The sequence below is a fragment of the Erpetoichthys calabaricus genome, chromosome 3 (assembly GCF_900747795.2).
Source record: "Erpetoichthys calabaricus chromosome 3, fErpCal1.3, whole genome shotgun sequence".
NCBI lineage: Eukaryota > Metazoa > Chordata > Cladistia > Polypteriformes > Polypteridae > Erpetoichthys > Erpetoichthys calabaricus.
Genome location: NC_041396.2, coordinates 170,680,150 through 170,702,664, shown reverse-complemented (window position 1 = coordinate 170,702,664; position 22,515 = coordinate 170,680,150). Strand labels below are relative to the sequence as shown.

Sequence of the window (22,515 nt, the reverse complement as noted above, 5' to 3'; positions counted from 1 at the left end):
ATACAAGGATCATTGTTTCAAATGAATTTAACATGAAAATATTTTTAAAGATATATGTAAAATTCTCTAGTTTTTATCACTTCTCAGATATTTTATTTTTTTTAATGTTAAACTTTGTTCTGGGGGCCTGTCATTTTTACACTTTTTCAGAAGCATCCCTGTAAAGCATCCAGCAGCAGTTTGCAATCATACTGACATCCCAATATATCTTGTGTCTTCTTTCAATGTCTTTAATATCCTGGTGGAATCTTTCACCCCTCTCTTAACATACCATTCTAAGATTTTCAGGAAAAAATTGCAAATGCGAATCCAAAAATTTTGAATCTCATGTTTAACCCAATTCCTTAAACAATGTTTTCATAATTAAGATCTTTATTGTAACTTAATTGAGTTTGAAATTACTTCTTTAAATATTGAACATATTCATTGAATATTATACAGTTACTTACTTTGCTCCAGGTAGAACCACAGCTTTAAAGACAAAGCCTTCATGATATTGTGGATCCTTGAATTCTATGCTGCAAAAAAGATGAAATTTTTAAAATCCAAAATAAAACCCGAAATATTTTACTGACGCGACTGAGCTTTGAAAGTTAAACATATTTAAAATAACTGAAGAACTGGCTGAAATCAATTTTTGGTTACTTAATACTTGTTTACACTATGAGCACAGGATGGAATAATTACTATCCATGTTTAAGTACCGTTCAATATTATTAAACATCAGTGGTTGAAACTATTTTGGAAAATGATTTACAAACTAGCACTTTAAAAGCTGTAATATACGGCACTTAAAACAGGCAAGCTCTATTTGGAACTTTGAGGGTTAGTCCATTACATAACAGTACTGAATTAACCTATACTACCAGAATAATATTCTAGTCAGCTCCAGAAGCTTGCTCTTATCAGACAGCAAAGTAGTTCTCTTCTTAAAATGTGTTGTTTTTATTACTGTGTATGTCTAATTGTACACGAAGCTCATAATACAAATCTCATTCAAGAAAAATGGCACATGAAAGTCATTTAAATCATAAAGAAAAAAGTATGCAAGCCATAGCAAATTAGTGATTCCTACAGAAACAGTCTCATGGTAGAGACAAAAAAAATCTGTGATTGCAGAGGCTGTCTTAAAAGACAAGAAGTAGGGTTTAATTGTTCAATAATTCACTAATTTTCTTCAGCCAATTTGTGGTGCATGCATCTTTCCTTTGAAAGTCTTCTGGTGATTATGCATAATATGAATGGTGCTATAAAAATACAGAGCCACTGAATACATGTTTTAGTCACTGCCTAGAACTCCATTGTACTTGATTTTACATTTAATTCAATTCAGAGCAGAAATTCATATTAGTATGATTGATTGTTTAATAAAAAAAGGGACACAACGTAAATTTTTTTTTTTTAAAGTGGAACCTAGAGTGAAAGCTACAGAAAATTAAGAGGTCATACATGCAAATACAAAAGCAAATAATCCTAGTTGGTTGGATTAGAAATTTAATACAGAGCATGCAGGGATTAGTACAATCTTTTTAGCTTAAAACATTTAGTTCCACATTTCATAGCTTATTAATTAAAATAATCTTACTTTTTTTTTTTAATCAAACACAAAGTGAAAGTACTGCATGATTTTTTGATTAACTGGGTGCCCAGTAGCAAACTCCCATCAGTAAATCTCTGCACTTTACAAGGTAAATGCATAGCGAACCAACAAGATTTCCACTTATATTTTTGCAGCCTTTCATTTAATATGATTTTGTTTAATTCTCATGTGAATGTTATTCACACAAACCAAAATTACTTAATGATTGATATTTTTGAAATTAAGGGTTTGTTCCCCTAAGTTACAGAATGCAGTTGTATGCCCCAGATATGATGTATTTATTAATGTGAACTGCAAAAAAATCTGTCCACTTACAATTTTAATTGAATGTAGGTGCAGCAAATCAAACGTGAAATAAAATTCTTGTTTAACTTTGAGCAGCAGACTGTAGATGAGCACTGACGAAAAATGACTAGTTGATAGCTGCTATGAAGGTTGGGATGACTGGCAATGCAAACTTGGAAATTATTACACAATACTACCAAGAATGAAGGCCTGTACTACTATGGCTGCTGTAATGTCTAGATTTAATAAGATGAGCACTCCGGTATTTGATGCAACAATCTTCGTTACTGATGGTGATATGCTTCCAACAATTATCAAACAAGCATTTCCAGAGACCTATTTCCATTTTTCATATATAAACTGAAAGAGTAGATCAAGGCTACAAATACCAATGGAAGCTCTCATTTGGTTAGACTCTGATTACATTTTTAATAAGTGATAATATTCATTTACAGAATTGAGCAATTTCACCCTGAAATACTTTGATGGACCACTACTATTTAAGTACTGCAATAAATGTCTTTAACACATTGGAATTACTAAAGAAAGGCTGAGAAATTGAAAATGCATGATTTTTTTTATTGTATTTTCACATTCTGATTATACAGTCATGGCCGAAATTATCTGCACCCCTGCAATTTTCCTAGAAAATGCACCATTTCTCCCAGAAAATTGTTGCAATTACAAATGTTTTGGTATACACATGTTTATTTCCTTTATGTACATTGGAACAACACAAAAAAACAGAAAAAAAGCCATATCTGACAATTTCACACAAAACTCAAAAACCGGGCTGGACAAAATTATTGGCACCCTCAACTTAATATTTGGTTGCATACCCTTTGGAAAAAATAACTGAAATCAAGTGTTTACTATAACCATCAACAAGCTTGTTACACCTCTCAAATGGAATTTCTGACCACTCTTCTTTTGCAAACTGCTCAAGGTCTCTCAGATTTGAAGGGCGCCTTCTCCCAACAGCAATTTTGAGATCTCTCCTTAAGTGTTCAATCGGATTTAGATCTGGACTCATTGCCGGCCACTTCAGAACTCTCCAGAGCTTTGTCTTCAACCATTTCTGAGTGCTTTTAGAGGTATGTTTGGGGTCATTGTCCTGCTGGAACACCCATGACCTCTGACGCAGACCCAGCTTTCTGACACTGGGCTGTACATTGTGCCCCAATATCTTTTGGTTGTCTTCGGATTTCATGATGCCTTGCACACAGTCAAGGCATCCAGTGCCAGAGGCAGCTAAACATCCCCAAAACATCTCAGAACCTCCACCATGTTTGACTGTAGGTACTGTGTTCTTTTCTTCGTAGGCCTCATTCTGTTTTCTGTAAACAACAGAATGATGAGCTTTACCAAAAAGCTCTACCTTGGTCTCATCTGTCCACAAGACGTTCACCCAGAAGGATTTTGGCTTCCTCAAGTACATGTTGACAAACTCCAGTCTGGCTTTTTTATGTTTCTGTGTCAGCATTGGGGTCCTCCTTGCTCTCCTGCCATAGCGTTTCATTTCGTTCAGATGTTGACGGATAGTTCAAGCTGACACTGTTGCACCCTGAGTCTGCAGAACAGCTTGAATAGGTTTTGAAATTGATTGGGGCTGTTTATTCACCATTCGGACTATCCTTCATTGCAGTCTTTTATCAATTTTTCTCTTCCGTCCACGTCCAGGGAGATTAGCTACAGTGCTATGTGTTGTGAACTTCTTGATTATGTTGCGCACAGTGGACAAAGGAACATGAAGATCTCTGGAGATGGACTTGTAGCCTTGAGATTGTTGATATTTTTCCACAATTTTTGTTCTAAAGTCCTCAGACAATTCTCTGCTCTTCTTTCTGTTCTCCATGCTTAGTGTGGCACACTCAGACACACAACAGAAAGGTTGAGTCAACTTTTCTCCATTTTAACTGGCTTCAGGTGTGATTGCTATATTGCCAGCACCTGTTTCTTGTCACAGGTGAGTTCAAACGAGCATCATATGCTTGAAATAAAACTATTTACCCACAATTTTGAAAAGGTGCCAATAATTTTGTCTGGCCCATTTTTGGAGTTCTGTGTGACATGATGTTAGGTTTAGCTTTTTTTCTCTGTTTTTTGTGTTGTTCCAATGCACATAAAGGAAATAAATGTGTATATCAAAACATTTGTAATTGCAACAATTTTCTGGGAGAAATGGTGCATTTTCTGGGAAAATTCCAGGGGTGCCGATAATTTCGGCCATGACTGTATATATTATATACATATATATACATATACATATATATACATATACATATACATATATATATATATATATATATATATATATATATATATATATATATAAAATTAACATAGCTATGAAGATATCTGCTGCAAAATAGTTGAGAAAATGTGTTCTTGATTTCTTGCCACAAGGGGAGTCAAATCAGTTCTGCTACATTAAATCACATGTATTGCTGTTTATAGGAGTACAACACCAGCAAAGGTCTTTGTGAATTAAGAATACACAGGTTATTTTTTTTTCAGAAAACAAAAGATCAATATAACAACAATATAACTCAAAATCGTACAAAGAATGCCTCAAGAGTATTTAACAGGCTCTGTTTAATTGCCGGAGTGGTGGCTCTAAGGCTCGGGATTTGCACTGGAAGGTTGCCGGTTCGAATCCCGTAAACGGCAAAAGTGACTACTTCGTTGGGCCCTTGAGCAAGGCCCTTAACCTGCAATTGCTCCGTCCTGGGTATGACGTTAATCTGCATCCAGCCCTGCAAGGAACCAAGGGTTGGTGGCAGAGTTGACACTCCAGCCACTGCAAAAAACCTTCCATTCCAACTGAACTTGTGTGATGCTGAGGTATCACCTGTTGCATGTTGGAATCCTGAGTTGCTTTGTCATGTTGTGGGCGCACTGTATCAGCGCATGCTCCTAACCTCTCTCTCTTGCCTTGACTGTTAAAGACGACATAACATTTGCAAAAAAAAAAAAAAATCCTTGCAGGAAAAAAGGAAGAATTCTTCGGAAGGGCAATTCAAAGACAGAACCCCTTCCAGGTCGCTTGGGGTGTGTAATGGGTATCAAAAAATATGGTAAACACCTTTTCAATATGGGCATATTCTGCAGGTTTTTAGGTCATTAACATGAGGACGACGTGCAGACTCCATGCAGGGAGTCTCCTTGTTGAAAAGCAGCATTGTTACCACTGCACCTACACTGCTGCCCCACATTACCTTATCAGCTCTTATGTAAATTAAAAATTTTTTAAAAAATCTGACGTTTTTCTATCCAACTTATTGTTCAATAGCTGCTATCCAAAATCTGACTACAGGTAAAATTCCATTATAACGAATATCTTTACAACGAAATTTACATTACAACGGAGTATTTTTATGGTCCTGACATAAAATTAGCTGTTATTAGTTGTTAAGATAAGAAACAGGAGAAGATCTTGGTGCTATATTATAGTAATGTAAAAAAAAAAAAAACAAAACAGCAAACCATCTTTCATTTCCATGGTCTTGTATATCAGGGCAGGGCATAACTATGATCCAAAGTGGATGACATTAAACTGACAAATAAGTAACTGACTTAACTTTGTTTATTAAACAGAAAATAAAACATGCAAAATCCAGACGTGAGAGTCTTCATTAGACATTCATTAGCCTGTGCACTCCACCTTCAGCTGCAATAAAACTAACTACAGTGATGGACTACAAATTGTTTAAAAACAGCCTTTAAATAATTGTTAGATTAAATAGCAGTGACAATTGCTTCCATAAGAAAACTTCAAATGTCTTTTGTCCATAGCAAATAGTTACTACAAACATGAACATTCCAGACTGAAAGGTCCATCGCTTTCATTTTATATAGAGATGCCAGCACTTAACCAACCTGGCTAATGTGCTATATGTTATCAACAGCTTCTGGTTCAAAATACCTTATAGACTAAAAATACACTTAACACATTAAAAACTTCCACATTTTGGGAATACTTTTGTTAAATAAATCGCACAGAAAAATGTGTTGAAATGTTTATTACACGAGGTTAGATTAACCTTATTGGGATTTATAACCTGCTCGAAAAAAAAAAAAAGACTGAAATAACTTGATACCTTAAAGCACAGAAGTGAAAAAGAGGTGTTTTTAAATTTCCACAGGACTGCTAGAAACATCTAATTAAAACACAAAAAGGATTTTTACTAACATTCTAGCCTGAGATAGCTCATTCTGAAATGATTTCTCTCTAGATTTTCAACAGGCAGAAGCACATACATACTTATTGCTACCTAATGGATGCATACAAGAAATTCTTAAACCATGTTTGCATGAACTTCATGTGTGATCAATTCTGACACACTAGTAAATAATGCTGGAGTTGTGTTCTAAAGAAAACTAACTTCACCAGAAATTATATCACTCTGTCCTGCACATTTCAAATGTAACCATGAATATAGCATTTATTTAATCAATAACTACTTACTTAACTTTAAAATCAAATCTGATCTGCTGTCTGTGATAGGAAATACCAAAAGGTGGCCAAACTTGTTACCCAATTACAATGCAATTGCCAAACGTTGTACAAAAATGCTTATTATGTAAAGAAAGAGCAGGAAGTTACAAATCAAACTGATATTTTGCATTTGTGCTGGGAAAATTTAAGACACTTACCCAACTGCATTGTTCATTGCAATGTCCTTTAGCATTGGTACAGGGGACTCAACTAATCTGAAATAAACATAATTGCATATTTAAATTACACAAATCTCTGAGCAGAAATTAAGATGATGCAGTTTAAACGGCAAATACATTTTTAAGCACCTGAACACATTTTTCCTGATTCTCAGTTTATTTGGATATCTGGAAATAACACACAAGAATTCTTATAAAAGTATTAAAGTAATTGCATGTATCTTACTTTCCAGGTAAAATAGGATTTTCATCTAAGGAGACTGTCCCCTTGATACCGTGGCACAGTTCAGGAGGTATGTCCACAAACTTTAACAAGACAAAACAAAAAAGCATTAAGAGATCTGAATTATTCTAGAATACAAAACAAATTAATGAACACAAAAAATATAAAGCATTATATACAACTTGCCTCCATCATATTTTCTTTGTATAACTCACACACAAAATCAAAAAGGGGATGGTGCTTTCCAAGAAAGAGTACATCACTTCCAAGACTGTTCCTTTTAACTAGGAGAAATAAAAATTAAAAACCAAGACAATGACCAAGGTAATAGTTTATAGTATAACAGCAGCATGACTATCTACATGAGATGCTTTATTTAAAAGTGCTTTTGTGAAATAATAAATACCCTTTTGATAATTCAAGGTACAATTATTACTTGAAATGCATTAATTAATAGAACAAAATAAATGGGTGGAGAGGTGGACATCTTTGTCTTCGATCTTATTTTAATACATTTCTAAGTCTTGAACCATTCAACCTATCAAGCAAAGAATCACCTAGGAAATACAGGACATACTTTCATCAGGAGTGAGGTCAGGGTACACATCTTCCAGGGCAGCCCTCAGGCGACGCTCATCAACAAAAGGCAGCAAAGCAACACCTTAAAACAGATAATGCAAATAACAGTTACAGAAAATTAGTACGTAGAGAAACAAACTGTACTGGACAGATTTTTTTTTTTTTTTTTTTTTTTACTTTTTGAATTATGTACTCATTGCTATTCTAATGCCCAAAAAAAAAAAAACAAAAAAAAAAAAAGTCACACAGCACAGTGACTCTGCTGAAGAGTTTTGGTCAATCTATATGATACAGATTATTTGGTGTTGAAAGTGATTAAATTTTCTACTTTAATTAGGAGGGATATTTGCCCTATTTTACTTAAAGATGCCACATTGCAACAAAATCCTTTGGAAGCAAACAGGTTCTTGCACAAATGGAATAGTGAGTGCCACACTCGATGATACGGCATCCTGACCAGGATGGAAGCATATTCCTTGTCAGTGCGGGAGGCCATAACAGAAGGAAAACGCAGGGTTGCCAAATCATTGCCAAGGCATGAGGCCTGTTTGGCAGGACAGATGTTGGCGGCTTAGCGGAGTTATGTCTTCCCCCCCCCCCCCCCCCCCCGTGAACACGATGGCTGCATCCCACCAGTGGCACTCCCATAAGGATACCCATGGGGCAGGCTGGGAGTTGTAGTCCCATAAGACTGTCCTCTCGGGATTCTTAGGTGCCACCAGGGGTATCATTAGGGGAACCGTATACCTTCTGTGAAGGGCTTCTCATGTGAAAGGTGGTGACACCAGAACTACATCTGGGTGTAGCAAAAAGATTTCCTGCACCAGTAGTCAGAAAGGAGATGGATGACACTATGTGGGAGGTGTGGAGGGAGGAAGGGAAGCCTGTAAGTGTCTTTTATTACTTTAGAAGAGTCTAAGGAGGTATTGTGTGCAATAAAACATTGACTTTGAACTTAGGACTGTGCTCTCTAATTGAGTCTCAGGGTTTGGGGTGCCCCTATGTCCCCTAGCAGTCACAACTAAAACAAAAACAATGTGAAGATTTTGTACACTTAAACTGTACGACTATCAAATAAATTGGATGTACTACTTCCAATTAAAGTTGAAAAGCCAAAGTGATGAAATAGGAAAAAAAAAGAATGGATACTAGAGAATTCAACTTATTTTAAACTACTTACAAATATTTATGAAAGGCCTATGTGCAATTAAAAAATATCTTTTGCATTTCAGAATAAATTAACTTTGAAGTACTGCCTGTAACATACATCCTTCGACAGAAGCTTATTGCCACCACTCAAGAAAGAAATCTGAATTGCATTATTTCACAAAAGCATTGCATTATTTACATGTTTTATTAAAACGTATCACTAATTACTTTTAATTAAGAAACTATGTTTATTCATACCTGTACTGAGGAATAAATTACATTCACAATATAACCAGATTAAATTTAAATTTATAGGAGTAACATTGACTAGGCTAATAACATCAATTGTATGTTAGGCGTCTGCTCAATCTGATGCTGCAGCGATGCCAGCAAAAAGCAGGCAATATCTTTCGGCAATTTTTTTCCCTTGAGTAGTGGCAATAAGCGTCTATAGCCCCTCCCCACATCTTAACTTACATAAATAGCTATCATCTTTATTCTAGATTACGAACTAAGAAATTCATATATCTTTATTTTATGTTCGTGATACCTAGGTATTATTATATAATAATAATAATAATAATTAATGTAGGACATGAACATCACACTTCAGAACGTCTTTTTTTGAGCTAGTGATATTTCTACACTACAGAAGAAAAGCAAATACTTAAAGCCACGAGTTTTCATACACTGCCTACCTCTGGTGGCATACAAAGATAATGAGACTTATCCATCATTGCAAATATTACCTTGAATTTGAAGCCACTGGTGGTTGCAACAAATTCTCCATGACTTTAAATTTACAAAAACTTGACTGCCTCTTCCAAAGGAACAGGTGGCATATCTTTAATGCCTTTTCCTTAAAGGTCAGTGTAAGTTATGGCTCAATTGCAACGAACGAGACATCTATGGCGAACGAAATCTACAGAATAAATCACTGTTGGTTCTTATTCTTAGACCGGAAAACTGAATGATAGTCGGTAATGACCAATGAAATCTACAGAATAAGCCAGCTGATGACAAAAAAGTGTTTATTTCTGTAAAAGAGAATTGAGAAGTTCAGATAATAAAATATGAAAAATTAAAATGTAACGGTAACGAGGGTGTCAGAAATGTGTCTAAGAATATTGTTTTGTCTATAAATCTACTCATATAAAAAGTACCGTTGCCAAAAACTAGTCTGAAAGAATGTCTTCTATAATTTTACTTAAGTACTATTAATGGAGTATATGTAACATGTTATAGTTGGGCAGTGAGCAAACAGAGCTGAAAGCCTGAGTGTGTAGTATGGATACATTTAAAAAAAAAAAAAAAAAAAAGTGTCAATCAGGACACAACATGGCGAGTAAAATAAGCAGTGTTTACCATTATATATAAAACAGTTAACAAAATAAATGACTCTTGCTTTAACAATTAGAAACATTGATGGTGTTACTTGTGCCATGGAAGAAAAACATAGGAGGTACATGACTGGAAGTTCTGGAAATATTAGCCCCTTATTTCTGAGTGTTAACAAAAAGGAAATATGAAATCTAGCAGCTGACACTGACTGCTGGGGCTTACTAGGGCAATCACTCTGAAGGTTTTTGGAGGTTCTTGGTGTTGATGGATCAGCTTGGTGGAAGTTAGTACCCTTCCCTAAGCATGAAGGCAGATATGTCTCAAAAGAAATGAGCAATGGAAAAGCCAAGCTGGCAGCAAAAAGGCAGAAAAGAACTAAGTAGTGTGTTGACCAGAGTGATTAAAGGGTAGTTCTAGGATTTAGGTTCTGCTTTCAAGCCCTTCAAAACATTTCACGTGTTGACTGACAATAAAACCATGAGAGTGCCCATTTGAGAACCTTGAGATGCCAAAATGAGATTGAGAATGCTGCAAAGATGAAGCTGAAGGGACTACCTGCCAGTCTCAAAAGGCACAGGAGCCAAAGTCCTGACAGCTGATCTGATTATGAATCTTATTTTAATATAGATATATACCATTCCTCTTATAAATATTCTTAAACACACACACAAAAAGAGCTATTAACTATACCATGTCATTATTTATACACATTACTACAGAAGTATATAAACATCTTTGTATGAACATTTTATAAACATGATTCTATCCATACACTATTACATAAGAAGCTTAATACTAACGAAATAAAACCACTATCTATATATATAATTCATTAAGCCGGAAGACAAGTAGCCAGAAGGGGCATGGATTCACTAAGCAGCCGATAAGACCATTGGATATGACGACAACTGGCAGAGTCACGCCCACCAACTCGGACGCGACGACTCGTAAAAAACGCCGCCATTTATGTTCGTCTGTCCTACAGTACACATGCACCTCTGAGCCACGTTGAGTTTTCGGTTACGACGCACGACCGCGTGCACCATAGCAAACTGTTTTACATGCTACATACAGCAATTCGCACCCGCGACAAACATGCGTCGTCTTAGATGGTGCTGCAGGAACACGGAAGACGTTTCCCCGCCCACCAACACTCCGTTTTCCCCGGCCCGCGTCTACCCTCGCTCTCTAGTAATTCACACTGCCTGCTCATGTGCTCGACACAAAAACTCACAGACCACCCAGTTAGTCCCATTCGTCTCTGCTAGGAGTCCACATGCACCTCTGAGCCACGATGACTTTTCATTATTCGTTTCGATTACGACACTCGACCACGTCCACCATCAAAAACCATGGGAAACTAACAATGAAGCCCCGCCCAGAAACTCTACCCCTCCGCCAACTCAAACAGCTCATCAAACACATACTCGCTTTGGTCTGTGCTGCTGTCCAAATCCAGCTGTGAGCCACGTTGACTGTTCTTTTGCCCTCCATGGCTACGGCTTCAAATGTATTTCAAGGAAACAACACTTCTTTCAATGTTATTGAAATTCCTGCATCAGGAAACTGTTTGTTTCTATCAGTCGGGTTTTTTTGGAAAAACGTCATTGACGAAACTGTTGCTCTCAAACTTCGCAACATGGCTGTTGGCTTTGTTTGCCAACATTGGGATAACGTCGGCGAGGTGGTCACAAACTGCAACAACTCACCACACAAGGACGCCCAGTCTCTCGAGGCATTCACAATGCCGGAAGACAACCATGGGATACGCAGAAAATAGCCATGTCAGTCAAAGCAGATCAGACACCCAGGCAAACAACACTGAATAATCAATAGCTGCAACTACTTTGCCCGCCCCCACTCCTCACCTGAGTCAGTTTCGTCTCTGTTCAGCAGTGTTTCCCAAACTCAGTCCTGGTGAACCCCTGTGGCTGCAGGGTTTTGTTCCAACCAGAATCCTAATCATTAATGCCAGTGAAACTCATCCGGGATAAGTCGGTTTTTCAAATGCAGCCGTGTAGCAGATTAGTCTAGCAAGATGTAATAATCCGAGATGAATGCGCGCCCTTGCGCTGAGTGAAAAGCCAATATATATTGAGTCTAGAAAACATGATCAGCAAGTCTTTGATAGGCTGCAACAAAATGATGAAAGAACGGGCGCATTGTTTTCACACAAGCTGGGTGGGTGGGTGTTAGTTAGTTAATTAGTTACTCGAAGGATTGCAAGATTTAATATACACAAGCGGTAACACTGTAAAAGCGGTCCAAATCAGAAAAGACGGCTGGCAAAAAGTGGCCGACAAATTAAACGCGTGTGCATTGTACTTACTGAAAGCAGCGTTACGGATTTTGCAAATGTTCATTTTTTTCCCTCTGCTTAAAAAACATTAAAAAAGCGGCATGATTATGCGGCGTATACTACGCCGCGAGTTGGTATGCAGCGTGTAAAACAGTTTGTTTGTCGCGGATAATTTGCCTTTTACTTTAAGACGAAGACAATTTCCTGTTATATTTGCCTTTGCGATGACAATTAATAAGGCACAGGGCCAAACTTTCAAAAACATGGCTATTTCTTTCCTCGCATTTTCTTTCATCCTACACTTACATAGATTGTTGTAGACATGGAACACACACGAAATACATGTGTTTCAAATAACGATATATTAATTTACCTTATACAACTCTAGGCTCCTCGCACCCAGATAAACAAGACTTGAGCTGAGAGAAGTTTTTGCCCGAGTCAGCGCCGTCAGGGTTGGGGAAAGATGGGATAGCAGGATGCTTGCAGCTTGTGGGGATCAACACATTTACCAAACAAAAGATGCTGATGGAGAGGCCTGAAGGAATTTAAGGTGGCCCAGGATTATGAGTTTTTTCATAGGCTTCAGGGATTCCAGTGTTAAAGCTTGAGCACATGAGGGTTGCCTCATCTTAAAAGGAATCATCAAGGTAATTAATAAGGTTAAAATAAAGTAAATGAGTAATAAACACCCCCTTAAAAAGCAAGAACAAACTAGTGAAAAAGCCCAAAACACTCCTATTATGAAGCAGTGATTAAATCAATGGGAAAACCTGTAGGACACTTGTTAGAATAATGGAAGAATCGACAGGTATACAAAGTTACTGTTGGCTGTGGTTAATTGGCTATGATAATATAATTCTGCATATTAAGAGTCAGATGATGTGATGTATTAAGATAATGGCATTAGAAAAGAGAATTAATTTTTTTATTAATAGCTCACTCCATGGACTGAGACAGTTGTGCAAATAAAGAATTGCTCTGCATTTGCATCTGGTCTCTATGAATGACTTCTTTGAAAACAGGGGAAAGTTTTTTCCATAAACTAATTTGACGAGAAAGCCAGGAGAAAGAGGTGGCTCGAATTTCCAGAAAGCAGGGTGATATTCTGAGAACTGACAGAAAAGTGCCGCCCTTTAAAGTTAAGCATTTTTGTTTTTACATTGTTCGTGTCAGTTTCACAGGTTTTTTGCCCTGCTAAAGGAATCGCGGTAAGAAGCTTCTCTTTTTTTAACTAAAAAGTGAGTAAAGAACAGTGAAAGTGCAGAAATGAGCAATTAAGTTGAGGGTTTATTGTAAACAAGTCTGTAAATACGGGAAAACATACAGAGTACTTATAGATCGCTATGCTACTGCCCGATATTGTGGAAGAGTAATATTGGGAGACAAAATAAAAGTCCTCAAAGTAATGCTTTACTCGCACTGATTACGTCCCTGCCCTTTGTACACCCTCCCCCCGGTACTACCATGGTCGGGTGACTTGGTGGATTATATATAGAAAAGCAGCCAAAACTGCAAACAACAATGAAAAGTCTACGTGACTCACAAGTGCATGTGGCCTGTGCAAAGAGCAAAACGACTCAGGTGACGAGTTGGCGGTGGGCACATGAAATGTTACTTTTCTTGGCGATTTATTACACTACCGATTTTTCAAATGTTAATTTTCTCCCTGTGCTTAAAAATCATTTAAAAAGTGGCCTGATTATGCGGCGTATGGTACGCCGCGGGTTGGCTAGTCTTATATTAAATTAAGAACTGAACATCTAAGCAAAAAATAAATTTCAAACAACAAAAAAGGACAATCAAAAATTAATACATTAAACACAACTCTCCACTAAAATTAAAAGGTAACTAATATGCTACTAAGCACTGCATAAAAAATTACAGCTGTTACACACCTGAGAAAACCAACTGATGGACTCATTTCACTTTTAAAATCAAACTTAAAATCACAACATCTCGTTATAATCCATAAACAATACAACAAATTACAGAAAAGTAGTCCCATATAGGCACAGTGATGAATCTGATTTAATTGCTACTGTTCCTATATACATTCTGTAAACACACTTAAAAATAGAATTTTGGCAAAATTGAACACTTAGGCAGACAATCTTTAACATGGATTAGTTCTTAGCTTTCACAAAAAGAATATGAAGACACTTACCTTGCCAAGCATACTTCTTTCCATTTAAATCAATGCCAAAATCTTCTGGGTAGAAGTCGATAATGGAGGAGATCTTTTAAATAAATAAATACATATATATTATGCTAAATATAACAGAACACACACAAATTAAATTAACAAGTGGCTTCAGAGGTTCAAGTGTAGATCTTTTATATGGTGCATACACTCACCAACACGTAGCATAAATTCAGAAAATGTAAACTTCGCCAATCAATTTTCACATCAGCAAGTACTATTAACCACCACAGAATGCTTTACAGAACACGTAATATCAAATAAAAATGATCAAAAAAAACATTAACATCAGAATTTAGGAACTGTCGCAATTATATCTTAACTTTGAATAAATTTAAAAGCAAACCAGTGATCCCCCAAAACATTACAAAAAAAAGTACATTTAAAGCTGTGACTTATTTTTCCACCATAAAAAAGTGTGTCTAGTAGGACTGATACACAGGACGCAATCACCATGAAGTGGACATGTACACACAAATACGAATGGCTGCGTGTGCATAAGATAGGTTAAAGAGCACTGTGTTTTTTTGGCCTAATTCGATAAAATGATCAATCACAAAGTGACATACAGAGATGTTTCTAAAACATCTAAACAGTCTAAAACTTGCTCATCAATGAAAGGATAACAACACAACAATAGGTAACATTGATGGAAAAAACTCTGTACCAAATGTCTACCAAAAGGTTGTGGTGATGTGCACCCAAGAAATCAATTGCAAAACATCTACGCCTTACTATAAAAACTACCTTATACCTGCAACAACTGTAAACATAAGAGACACTGAGAAAATAAGAGGAGTGTACTAAATACTACCGTAATCAATTACTACCATTTCAATGGCAGGTGCATAAACAGCTCCATTTCACTGTACTGCCAGAGTTATTTGTCCAAAGACAGAGAAGGCAAACAGCTGGAATGAGAATAAAGGCAAGGTAGAATGAATTCAGAGCTGATCTTCCATCAGCCGTAATGAGCAAAGTTTGATTGCAAACAAGATCATCTATATGATGCCTTGGGGTGCCACCAGCCAGGCATCACTCTATTTGACATCAATAGTCATGAAACTGAGGATGGACTAGTGCGGTTAGGACACAAAAACACAAGGTCAGTGCAATTGCTTGGTGCGTTTTATTAAACAGCAATCAAAACAGTGTCCAAGAAAGTATAGTGCAGTTCTTCGATAAAAGTACAAATGATCCAAGATCAAAACAGCATCAATATAAAGATTAAAATCCTTAAAAAAAATAAATCTATAAATAGGTTAAAATCAAGAATTAAAACAAGCTAGAATCAGGTATTTTTTCCTGAATCCCAGTACATCCCTCTCTCAATCCTACCTCCACTGCTCACCAGACTGAGAAACTGGTGAGTAGTGCAATCAAACACCTTCAACCCCTGTCCCCAACATCATCTCTCAATGTACACAGGTACCTCTGAGCTCTAATACCTTGTTCTATCACCATCCTTTGGCGTGTGTGGAACACTTCCAGAGGAGTGATCGGCCTCTCCTGCTCCTATCAGAAGCTCAGAAGGAGTGACCACACCGTGGAGAGTCATTCTTCTAGCTCTGCATCGTGCTTCCCTGACCACCTCACCCCCATTTCTTTGTACCTAGCTCAACCTCAATCCTGCTATTTTACTCTGACACTTTGTCATTTCTTTGATTTCACCTGCACTCTCAATTTCTTTTTCTCTTGCTCTCTGACCCATTCAGCCCTGCAAGCAGGTCCTCCAACTTGCAGGGAAAACTCGGGTTGGTGGAAGGACTGGCACTACAGACTCTAAAAAGAAAACAAAACAAAAAAAAAAACTGACACTTTTCCATTCCATTTGAACTAGTGTGGTGCTGTGGTGTCACTGGTTGCATGGCTGTGCTCAGGTCCTAATTTGAAATCCTGAGATGGTTCATCTTGTGGTGGGTGCGGCAAAGTGCTGTATCAGTAAATACTCCCAACCCCTCTCTCTCTCTCTCACAGACCCCTTTAATGCCCAGTGAGTACTGGTAGTCCAAAAGACTCGCCCTCAATGAGGGCAGTTGTACCTACTGCCGTTATACTTGTTAAGTGCAATCAGCACATTCCCTCATCAAGTTGTCCTTAGCTGCACAACTTTCTTCTCACGGCCTTATACTCGCAGGGTCGTGCTACCTCACTATTTTACCAGGCTTCTTTTAACTTCACCTGTTTGTTGTCTTGTACAAATCTTGTAATAGATATTTAACCTACTTCCTATTGTCCAAATGACTTGAAATTTTGCACACTTACTCACTTCAGATGACAATACATGAATCAGTTTCACTAACTGTCCAATTAATCCATGTTAATTAAGAAATAATACTTTCATATGAAGAATAGTTAAAGATTTCACCAATAGATGGCGTTAGTAACGGATAGAAAAATTAAAGGAAATGTTAAAATATTGAGGACAAAATTATACTAAAACAAACCCAAGACTAAAAAGTTGAAAATAATATATATATATATAAAAAAATGCTTTTTAAAAATCACACTTAAGTTAAAAAGTGTACTAAAAAGTAAAAAATAAGTCTCTCATACATCACTCGTAAAATAAAAGCATGGGCGCTTTTCATCAATCAATAGCACTCACGCTTTTATTTTACAAGTGATGTACGAGAGACTTATTTTTTTTTTTACTTTTTAGTACTTTCTAACTTTATATAAGTGTGGTTTTTAAAAAATATATATATTTTTTAATACTAAAAATCTTATACCACAAGACCCATAAAGAGCTTTACCAGAAACAGTCTGCTCTTATAGTAGGTCACAGTGCATACAAGTAGAGCAGCATCTTGTGTTTTATGGAGAGCTGGCTTAACACTAGAATCCCTGAAGCCTATGAAAATATTCTTAATGCTGGGCCACCTTAATTTTACTCAAACCTTCTCATCACTGTGTTAACTGCACCTTTGTTTTGCAAATGTGTCAATCGGCAGCCTGTTATTCCATCCCCCACCAAGGCAACTGAAGTCAGACACAAAATACTCAGTCTATTTATCTGGGAGTGAGGATTCTGGAATTGAATAGTGTGGACGAAAAAGGCACACTGAAAAGCAGGCAGATAATATTTTTTCAATTCTCTTTATTTATTCATTCGGAGTCACAGTAAGTAGAGATTCAAAAGAGCATAACTTATTGCCGCAAAGCTCAATTGAACCCTGATCAAAAGCCAGGAGGGGTTTTTTATACTTCAGCATCTCATGATTAATAAGACAGAAAGAACATCCTTATCAAAACAGTAAAGTTAAACAATGTCTGTTGAGCTAAGCATTATCTGTGTTTTCAAAGCTAAGCACAGGAGAGACGCCTTTGCATAAACTACATGTACTTTCTGCAGCCTTGTGACCTTGTCCCTGAAACATTCACTCTGAGAAAGGGAAAACAAGAAACAGCTTAGATTTTATTCATGTGGACACTATTTCTCCTGAACCCTGGAAACACATATTTTTGTTAGTTCATAAGCCAAAGCGTCTCTCACTGGCAAGTTACAAAATAGCTATTATAAAAATTCTAATTTACTAAACACACAAAATACATGGTGCTGAGGAGAACATTCTTCTTTTACAATAGGAAAATAATATTGTTATCTGAAATGCATACATTTCATATGTGTTCCGTGTCTACAACAATCTGTGTAAATATATGATGATTTTCCTAGCAAGGAAAGAAATGTTGAACACATAACTAAAACAGAATTTTTTTTCATATGTCATAATGACAAAATGTTGATATCAAGTGTATAGTGTGTGAAGACTGAAGTCCAAATATCAAATAAACATTTACACAAAAGGTATAACAAAACAAGTGTACTGTTATTCCAGAATAAAACTGAAGAAAACGAAATAGTTCAATTTACACGTTGCCGTCAATGTGTTAAAACTGAAATCCAAATATCAACTGATACGAAGTAAAGACTTTTGCAAGCATATGTGTTTGCATCTTTCACAGTGGAAACGTGGCTGTCTCACAGATATCTGCTTCATTGGTGCAGGAGTAAAAACTGCTGCTTCGTAATCAAGACATTGCCGGTTCGATCCCGAATCCTTCCTGCATTTAGCGTTTCAAGTGGTGGGCTGCTATTATTGTAACTATTATATAATAAAAACATACGTTTGATAGGAGTCTGTAACACATCAACAAAACAAGTGCTTATTTATGTTAACCAAAAACAGGGCACTGTAAAAACCTCAGAGAAAACTGCAGTACATCCTAAGCAAGGTGAAAAAGAAGAAGAGTTCCTGAATATGGAAGGAAAAGTGCACTGAAGATCCTACCATGTGCACTGTAGAATGTCTACCAGGAAAGGAAAAAAATGTATTGCCTACACCAAACCATAAATACATCTACTCTGATTCAGAAAACTATTTACTTTAACTTAATAGGATAGTTACGATAAAGCCAGCTCATGTATCATGGCACTATCACTGTAACTGACAAGTAATAACCTTTGTGAAGGATAAGTCTTTAGTTGTTAAATGTTTCTGCCTAAATCTACTAAGAAAGTTCAAAGCAGCATTTCAAATGCCCAGACAGTAACTATATGTTGTTGGGGTGGGGTGAGCAGCATTATGGTAATCCAGTATTGACTAGCTGTGTGCAAATGAACACCATGGTATAGACTCTAGAAACTTAACTAGCTAAAACATCTGTTAAGCGACTACTTCTATAGGAGAGAAAAAGATCCATCTAAGCCAAGGGACATAATAGGTTATGTGCCTTTTTCCTTAAAAGAAAAAGAGAGTTCAACTAACTCTATCATAATTTTATGTTATATTGTTTATTAGTGTCCTTTCTATATACATAGCTATATACTGTACATATCTCTCTATACACAAGTCTAGCCTTAAGAAGAAAAAAAAAAAAAAGTATTTGATTTACTGCAGACAACATGTTTATGTTACTTGTTGAAAAATAGTCTATCATCATCTTACCACAACAGATAAAGTGAAAGCTATTTAAGGTAGACTTTGGATCATAGATTTCCTCATATTTCATGTATCCCGGCTGCAAAGTGAAACAGATATCCTTCGGTAACCAGAAGTTAAAATGCTAACAAACTCTATATTAATATGGTGTCCCTAGGTTGACATCTTACAATATTTTTTTATACATTTTTTTTTTAAATTATTGGTGTGTTAGTTAAGTTCTATGTTTAAAAGACCGATCTATTGGTCTTGTGTTACTGCACTTCAATTAAATGTGTTAATGATCCTTTTACTTGTCACCAACAGAAAATGCAATCAGTAAGAACTGGTAGGAAGAAGCATGGTTGTGTTTATGTAATCTTTGCTTTCTGTTCAAGCTGCTCACGCATCGTCAGTATATTCAATATCTTTTTATGTGTGTGTTTACTGTTTGGTGTAATTTTTCTTATATTAGAGTAGTTTTAACTTTTAAATTTAGTGCTATAATTTCACCATGATTCTGATATGTACTGCAGGCTCTCTAAAAATAATAGTTATTGTTAACAGCTGTAATATTAATCTATATTTTATGTATTATCTTTATTTTCTGATTAATACAGTACTTGGATACTATTTTGTTTTTAGTTTAACCTTTTCCAAACGCAACATTAAAAAAAGTTAAGCAATTATGAATTAAACTGATTAGCCTTATACCAAAATTCAGTGAAAGCAAAGTATAATTATCTTTAAGCTTTCACCCATTTTTCCCCATTTAACTTCTCCTTCCTAATATCACCTTAATAAAAGGACATGTGTCTGTGTGTGTGTGTCCTGTCTGCTAGGGTTAGGAAGAAATCACCACATATTAGGTGCCCTGTAACCACTTAACACATAGCCATCAAAACAGTATTCACAAAGAGAATGAGAGGTATGGTTCCCTCAAAATCTTGCAAACTACACCTAGTTTTCTATTTACACTCTTTCCTATATGCATTTACCAGAATGTTTAAGATCCCATAGTCTTACTATACTTTGGTGCAACCCCTCCCTTTAACATCAATAACACCAGGCAAGTAGAAAAAACAAAGGAACAGATAGAAGAGCTACACATTTAAATTATGTATTATAGATATGCCCAAAATATGAGGCAGCAGAGTCCTAATGTAAACGTTGGTTACAAAGCAATACAACCTGATGATGCTAGATGTGTAGTTTCGGATGGCATATAAATTTGCAGTTATACTAGCTTCTTTCTGGACAGCTCTCTTCAAATCACCATTGTTGTCTACTCCTTACAGGTTATTATCTGAGCTGCTCTCTTCTGGATAGAAAATGGCAGAATAAACATGCCTTTGGTAAGGCTCCTGTTTACTTTCCCTCTGCAGCTCCTGACGCGCACGCGCACACACCCCTCTCCTGGACATGTCCTGAGCTATTCAGCAATGAAACAGCTCAGGCACAGCTCTCTTACCAGTTTAGCATTTGCTGAAATTCATAATAAATAATCAAGAAATAAAACAAATACTGGCTCAAATGTTTTTTCCTCTTGTCAGTGATTTGTTCAGCTTTCTTGCAGTTTACAACTAGATATTTGAGTCAACTGTTAAACATGAACAAAAATATACTAACATTTCTAATGAATCCACATTAGTGTGGAGTGGGTCTCAGTTTACATTTTGAACAGCCAATTTTGTGCTCCCCATTCTCCATCCAAAGGTGATGACATGACAGATAACCATGTGTGATAAGCCCGTTTTACATTATACAGTCAGAGACCCGAGACAGACTGAGGACAGTGAGTCCAAGAAAAGGTCAGACACGCAAAAATGAAATATTCAAATCAAATCAACAAGGGACTTATGTTGAGAATATTTTTAACAATTATTAGCACCCATGAGTAAAAAGGGTTAAAACAAAATCACCTATTAGTGAATAACTTTAATCTTGAATCAAAAAAAGGAAAGAAATAGTCTTTAACCGAAATAAATTTATTCTGAGAAAAAGTAATCTCTTATTAGGAAATTATTCTTAACAAAACCATATATGCAACAATTACTGGCACACCAAGAAACTTATTAAATAAAGTCTAACCGAAGCATTTTTTTCTCCATTTATAACGGACTTTAAACTCAGACAGTGTGGAAACATTCAAGGAATAATTCATGACTTCCCGTTTCACTGGGGTATAAATATGAGGTGGCACACAAGCGAAATGCCCTTATTAATTCATCAACATGGGAAAGATAACACACAATTCGAATGACAGAAAAGTGCGTTGACCTTCATAACTCAGCGAATGGCTATGGAAAAAAATTGCTAGTTGGGTGAAAATGCCCATATCTACAGTTAAGGCAATATTTACAAAGCTCAAATCAACTGGAACCACACATGGGCAATAAAACAAAGTTAATTATTGTAAAATAACCTTTCCTCAATAGAAATATTAGACATGGTCATTACGACATTGACAAAACTTATTCCATCCATGTTTTGACATACTACGCAAAAAGCTAATGATGAGAACAGTGCCACGACAAACTAATCATGTGGCAGGAATAGAGCTAAGGCCGTACACACCAGCACATCAAGAGTGGGAGTGAGATAAATGAGAAAATGACGACAGATAAAATGTTAATGAAAACTCCAAAAAAAAAAAAAAAAAATCAGCATTATCAAAGACGACACCCCAATGGACACAGCCGAGGCTCAAAAGATGAGGACACAGTTGAAAGGAAGGGTCAGAGGAATCTGGTAGTGCGGAGATATTTTTGGCAACTTAAAAGTCCGACAAGAAACAGTAGTGTGCGCTGCAAATTTTGTCAAAATTTCCCCACAAATTGTTCCCACAAAGACAGGTAATACCACTAAACTTTTGTACCATCTGAAGTAGTGTCATCCTTTCGAACATGCACAATGTAAGATTTTACAGTCCCAGATTCAAGCAAAAGCTGCACCAAATGGGATTTCTTGTTCTTTTTTTTTGCCTTGCAGCATAAACTGACCAAAATCATTGAATATGTCAAATTTGTTTGTTCTCCTTCATTTACATTTGAACGCTGCTTGAATTTGCACCGAGGATATACACAGAATTACTTTTGTCTATTTGGTTTGTTTCCCAAGAATGTAAAACAGCTTGAATCTATACAAAGGAAAAGATAGAATATAGAGGTAGAATTTTTGAGATTTTATTTTGTATTAATAGCTCCTTTATTTATTTGGAACTGACCAAAGAATTTA

General features: G+C 36.3%; 1 protein-coding gene across 2 annotated transcripts in view; it reads right to left on the bottom strand.

The window, feature by feature from the left end:
• Positions 1–22,515, bottom strand: part of xrn2 (5'-3' exoribonuclease 2) — a 309,462-nt gene that overhangs the window by 114,999 nt on the left and 171,948 nt on the right. For both annotated transcript variants that reach the window (XM_028797522.2, XM_028797523.2), the window contains 6 exons: positions 14,321–14,393; positions 7,363–7,446; positions 6,972–7,069; positions 6,789–6,868; positions 6,542–6,598; positions 450–518 (listed from right to left, as the gene is read on the bottom strand). In XM_028797522.2, the coding sequence (XP_028653355.1) occupies positions 450–518; positions 6,542–6,598; positions 6,789–6,868; positions 6,972–7,069; positions 7,363–7,446; positions 14,321–14,393 (461 nt within the window). The remainder of the gene's footprint in view (positions 1–449; positions 519–6,541; positions 6,599–6,788; positions 6,869–6,971; positions 7,070–7,362; positions 7,447–14,320; positions 14,394–22,515) is intronic.